At 54.8% G+C, this 6,000-nt stretch overlaps 1 protein-coding gene across 1 annotated transcript in view; it reads right to left on the bottom strand.

The window, feature by feature from the left end:
- Positions 1-755: 755 nt before the first annotated feature.
- The window catches only part of hb (zinc finger protein hunchback), an 83,383-nt gene continuing 78,138 nt past the window's right edge, over positions 756-6,000 (bottom strand). Inside the window, exon 2 of the mRNA XM_076186906.1 lies at positions 756-5,587. Within this exon, the coding sequence (XP_076043021.1) occupies positions 2,217-5,534 (3,318 nt within the window). The 5' untranslated portion in view covers positions 5,535-5,587 and the 3' untranslated portion in view covers positions 756-2,216. The remainder of the gene's footprint in view (positions 5,588-6,000) is intronic.

Raw genomic sequence — 6,000 nt, 5'->3', positions numbered from 1 at the left:
GGTTCTTGGGGTTCGTTGTAGTTACAACTTAAGAGTAAATTGTACTAAACTGAAAGAAGGTGGAGAAAATCCTTCTGGCCGCCCCTCAGCTCAAGAGGGACAGAAGAATTGCTGATGCATAGGGACAGATACAATCTTTGTTCCCTCGAGGTCCATTAACTCATCGCCCCCAAAGTGTCTGGCAATGGTTCTTGGGTCCTCCCGTAGATGATCTCTATGGGAAGATACTTTGGACTGGTGTCTGTGTTGCGGAACCATTTCTATGTCACCGCCGTTTGATAGCTCTCTATATATGGAAATGTGCAAGAAATACAGATGAATTTGATAGAGGTCTTGAGCTGTGTATGTATGTATGTATGTATGTATGTATGTGTGTGTGTGTGTGTGTGTGTATGTATGTATGTATGTATGTTGCCGCGATGTAGAACAATTCCTTGTCCCACTGTACAGCCAGCTCAAGTAACGAATGGAGAATTGGGCGACGATCCTTCAAGATGCGCTCAGCAAGACTTTCGTGTCGTTATGTTATCCACAAAGACAGAAGCTCCCAGAAACCTCTGGCCGCACGTTTTGCACTCTTTTTGCACGTCTATCTCACCTTACTTTCCTGGGTGACTGTACATGTGCAGTCGTGGGAAAGAGCGCGAGATGATAACGTTACACAAACGTGCAAAAGGGATGGCAGAAGAATACATACAGGAGGCAGAAAACGTCCTTGGAAAATGGAATGGTAGGTGAAGGTAGGTGAAGGTGGAGGTGTAGGTGTAGGTGTGTGTGTGTGTGTGTGTGTGTGTGTGTGTGTGTGTGTGTGTGTGTGTGTGTGTGTGTGTGTGTGTGTGTGTGTGTGTAGGGGGGTTAAGAGGTACGTGTACAGCAGAGAACGAGCAGATAACTCGAATACTAAGAATGTGCATAGATTGGCTGAGGTTCGAAAAAAGAAAAATTATGACCAAAGAAAAAAAAAAGTGGGGGTGGGGGTGTATAGATGGCGCAGAAATACCGGAAAGTTCAACTGAAATCAGAGAAGTGATGTGTACTGCAACATAGGATACGGCGCGGGAACACTAACACTTATGGTCACAAACAGTTACACCCATGACGTCATATCGTTTTGGAGGCTCTGCAATCACGTGAGTTCTTCAGTAGCCGGCCAGATGTCGGGTCGGGGGGAGTTTTCGCCCATCATCCGAAGGTCCGACCGTCGGGGAACATGTCCGCCCGTGACACAATGCATACCCTTCACTGGTAAGCAGGGTCTCCGGTACCCGAGGTTACTGGGGTACCAGTGGGAGGGTGGGGGTGGGGTGGGAGGAGTAGAATGTGTCTGTAAGGGGTCCCCTTTCCGAGGCAAATCGTGACATCACAACGAAGTCCAGAGTTTCTCTCTCCATCACGCCCTCGGAACAAGCCATGCATTGCTAATACAGTATATACACAAGTTCACAGATGACTAGAGATGAAATTATAGTTACGGTATATAAAATTTGTAATAAGCTAGAAGAAGCACTGGTGCAGGAGAGGTCAGAGCACCGTGTTCCTTGTACGGCGCAGTATCCGCTGCTCACTAGAGCACCGCCAACTGCTGTCTAGGTCTCGAACACGTTAACCGCTGCCACCAGTTACAGTCCTGGGTCTACGTGATACGTACAATGGACAGAGCGAGGCAGGAACATACACGTGCACACACATGGCTTTTTTCTTGAAACTTACACGCTATACGCTTGACGCGTGCTTTGAAGCACAGAGTACACTTCCGCGGCAAATATGCACACGTTTTTATGTATTAGACGCGTGGTGACCAGGCGTACACGCACGCGCGAACACACACAGACACACACGCCGAACTGTCTAAAGGTAACACTATGGGACTCCAGTTCTGACCACACGTAGGAGTATGTTGGAGTATTCCAGCTTGGATCGGAGGTGGGTCGCGCTGACTGGTGAAGGTGAGGGAGGGTGAGGGTGAGGGAGGGTGAGCAGAAGGTCGAAGAGGAAGTGTGAATGGTATAGGAACCTCGAGTTGTAGGCTACAGCGCGCGCCATCTAGCATAGAACGAAGAAACAGCAACTGAAGGAATGGTTTCTGCCACCGTGCCCTTTTAGGGTGAGATCGGAATGGCACAGGTGGCGTGGAAGTGGCGAGGAAGAGTAGGAGTGGGAAATGGGAGTGAAGGAGTGGGAAGTGAAGAGGGGTTGTTAGAAAAGGGGGAGTGAAATCACGCATGTGAGGACCTGGCGATGTGCAAGAAGAAGGCCACCTTGTCGGTGGCTTGGTGACCGCACATGTTACACGTGAAGGGGTTCTTGTAGTCGTGGTAGCCCATGTGCATCGTGTACATGACCACATCCTTGAAGGCCATGTCGCAGTACTGACACTGGTACTCCCACTCTTGATGGACCTCCATCTTGTTACGATCCTCCTCATCCTCCTCTTGCTTCCTCGGGGAGTTCGGCTCGTTTGTATCCATGGGCACCAGCGGTGGGATGCGGGGATCCATCGGACGCGATGCCGAAGGCCCCAATCCCGAGCCGGCTCCCGGTCCGGCTCCCGGTCCGGCTCCCGATCCGGCTCCCGATCCTTCGTCCTCTTTTCGCCCATCGCCCTCGTGCCCGCTACTCTCGCCCTCAGCGCTCTCACTCAGGCGTAGGGGGATGCGCTCCAGCTTGAAAGCGCGGCCTTTCCGTCGGTTCTTGGTCGGCGGCGTTGAGGTCTCCGAGCGTGGAGGCGAAGACGAGGGAGGCGAAGAATTGTACGGGGAGGGAGTCGGCGAAGAGTTTTGAGGCCTGACTTGCGGCTGGCTGGACGATGACATCGGCGGGGTCGACTGCTCCTTGCTCAGATCCAGGGCACTGTCAGCGTCTCCTAAGGGAGTCTCTTTCATACGGGGCGACCGCAGCTGCGGAGAGGCTCTTGGCGATACATGGGTCATCTGGTGGAGTTGGTGCTGCTGCTGCTGCTGCTGCTGATGGTGGTGGTGAGGATGATGCTGCTGTTGCTGCTGGAGGTGCATCTGGTGAGGGTGATGCTGCTGGAAGAAGTGAGGACCCTCCTCCTTGAGTTCCTCGGGCCGCTGGAAGACCGGATGCCCGAGGCGTTGGAGGTGGTGCTGGAGCCCCAGAGCGGGGTGCACTACTCCCTGAGGATACAGGAACGGGTTCATGGCACGGGCCAGGTACTCCTTCAGGTTATGTGCGGCGGCGAGGGTCGAGAACTGGTGGGGCCCCGCCTCAGAAACCGTCGGACAGACCAGTGGCGCGTAGGGAGGAACCTGGAGGGCTGGAGGCGGTGAAGGCTGGCGTCGATCAGGCGTTATGGACCGTTCCACCGATGGGGACTTCGACCTCGGCGCTTCATGGCTCTCCGGGATCTCTGTCTTCTCTGACGCAGTGTGGATCATCATGTGCTGAGCGAAAGCCTCTCTGCTCCCAGTGGCGAAGTCGCATATTGTGCACTTGATCGCCCCTTTAGCCTCTGGGGACATCCTGTGCATCTGCGTGGTACGCTCCCTCTCAAGGAGGAGCTCTCGCAGCTGCTCTCGGCCCTCGATACCTCGTGGGGCTTCTTCAGGAGACCGCTCCAGGGCCCGGGACAAGATGGGAGAAGAGGTCTGGTAGCCGTGGCCACCCATCATCGAGTATGGGTACGGCAAAGGCGATTGTTGAGACGTGGGCGGGGGCGGCACGGGTGTCTGGCCGCCTTTGGGTCCCTGCTGGGGGAGTTCGGCGGGTTGCTGGCTAGAGGGCACCTTTCCAGCCTCCATCTGCGCCTTCAACAGCTGCGCCTGGAGCTGGTAGTGAGGAGGTAGGATGGGCATACCGTTCTCGTCCTTTTTGATCTTGGGTCCGCGTCTCGTGCCGTAGACATCGATGATGGGAACCGGGTTGGGCGTACCGTCCGGATTGAGGACCATGGCGGGACTGTGGGCGTACTTACGGAGGTGCAGCTTAAGGGAGTGGCAGTATTTGGTGGCGTAGGTACAGTCTGCGCAGCGGTACTGGTACACGTTGCTGTGAGATTTCATGTGCGAGTTGAGCATCGACTTGTTAACGCACGAATAATTGCACTTGTTGCACTTGAAAGGCTTGGACCCAAAGTGGTTCCTCAGGTGGTACTCGAGGTGGTGCTTGTACTCGGTCACAAAGGGGCACTTGGGGCACGTCAGGAGCTTTTCGCTCTTGATGTGCGTGCGGGCGTGCTCCCAGAAGTCGCTCTTGGTAATGGCCACATATCCGCACTGTTTGCACTTGAAGGTTTTGACTTTGCCCTGGGCGTTGACCCGGGGAACGCGGATTCCGTCCGTGTCTTCGATGGCGTCCAGGTTGATGCCGTGTTCCACATTCAAGTGCTCATGGAGCTTCGCTTCTGTCCGTGTCGTAAACTCGCACTTGGTGCACTTGTGGTCGTAGTGGGTGTTGAGGTGAGCGTTGAAATGGAACCTTGAGGTGCCTGTGTACGAACACAGGTGGCACTGGAATACCTGTTGCTTCTGAGGGTCGCTGCTCATGTCATCTTGGTCGGACATCGTTATCATGCCGGAGCGTTGAAGGGCGTGCTGTAGCCTCGCAAGAGGATCTAGGTCCCCTCCGCTCCCCATGGATCCCTCTATAGGAGAGGAAGAGTCCAGCGTATCGTCCAGGTCCCCGTCCCCAATGCTGGTACTGCCGCGCCGGTCCTCGCTGCCGATGTCCGCGTAGAGGGACATGTTGTCATCGAAGCTGTCATTGTGCTGCTTGAAAGAAGACGAACTCGAATCTTCGTGGTGGTGGTGGAGATGGTGATGGCGGTCAGAGTCCATCTGTGTTCGGGCAGAGTCGGTGGGCAGGTCGGGGGATTCCCCGGGCTTCTCGATGGGCGACTTCTCGGGATCGGTGTTCTGTTCTGGAGTTGTCTGGGCGTAGTGAAGTACCGTCGCCTTTGCGTCCTCCTCCTGCTGTTGTTGTTGTTGTTGCTGGCTGAGGTGATGGTCCTGAGAGAATCCTTCCAGGGGTTCTTCATCCTGTATCTCCTCCTTAATCTTGGGCGGATCGGCGGGGGTCATCGTCTGGTAACCGGAAGATTCCTGCTGGTGGGCAGAATCCTCCATACGGGACTGCTGCTGCTGCTGTTGCCCCATATCGAGGTGCTTGGGGAACCCGTAGTAAAGCGAGTTTTCGTGCATACGGCGCTCGTGGTCTTCCCGAGCGCGTTGTTCATACAAGCGACGAAGGTCAAGGCGGTGCTGGTCGAGGTCGTCGTGATGGGCGGATGAGGTCGCCTCCAGGTCCATGGCGGCCCGCATAGTGGCCTCGTATCCCGCCAGGGGCGGAATGACGGACACTCGGCCCTCGTAGCTGATGCCCGAAGGTGGGTTGTGTCCTTTCGGGCTTCCGCCAGAGGTTGTGATGGGCGGTGTGGACACAATGGGCTGCGTGGCGGCGGGTGGCAGCTGCTGCGCGCCCACGGTTTCGCACTCAGCGGACATGGGCGGCGTGTGGGCGGCGGGTCGAGAAGCTAGGTGGTCTTCGGCGCGACGTGGAAGATCCTGACGCAGCATAAGAAGGCGGCTGGACGAACCGGGATGACGGTCACCAGCTCGCACTGCGACACCTGCAAAAGACGATGGGAATTAGTTTTCTTGTTCCAGGACAGTATTTCCCAAACTTTTTTCTTAGGCGACCCCAATACGATCCACTAATCTATTAATATATGACTAGTTGTTGACTGTAAGAATTATGGGACAAGTATAGTATGTGTAAGACAAAGTTAACATCATCATGGTTATTGTATTGAATTCATATAATTTTGCAATAAAAATTTTAGCATGCAAGATGTCTTGGCGACCCCCAAGAAAAAGTCTTGGTGACCCAAGGGTTAAGAAACAGTGTACCGGGACCTGCAAGAGGTTCTCCCGGGACTTGCAAGAGGTTCTCCCTGGACCTACAAGAGGTTCTCCCGGGACCTGCAAGAGGTTCTCCCGGGACCTGCAAGAGGTTCTCCCGGGACCTGCAAGAGGTTCTCCC

The sequence above is a fragment of the Oratosquilla oratoria genome, chromosome 6 (assembly GCF_046742065.1).
Source record: "Oratosquilla oratoria isolate Oo_2021 chromosome 6, ASM4674206v1, whole genome shotgun sequence".
Taxonomy (NCBI): Eukaryota; Metazoa; Arthropoda; class Malacostraca; order Stomatopoda; family Squillidae; genus Oratosquilla; species Oratosquilla oratoria.
This window is presented reverse-complemented; position numbering and strand designations above follow the sequence as displayed.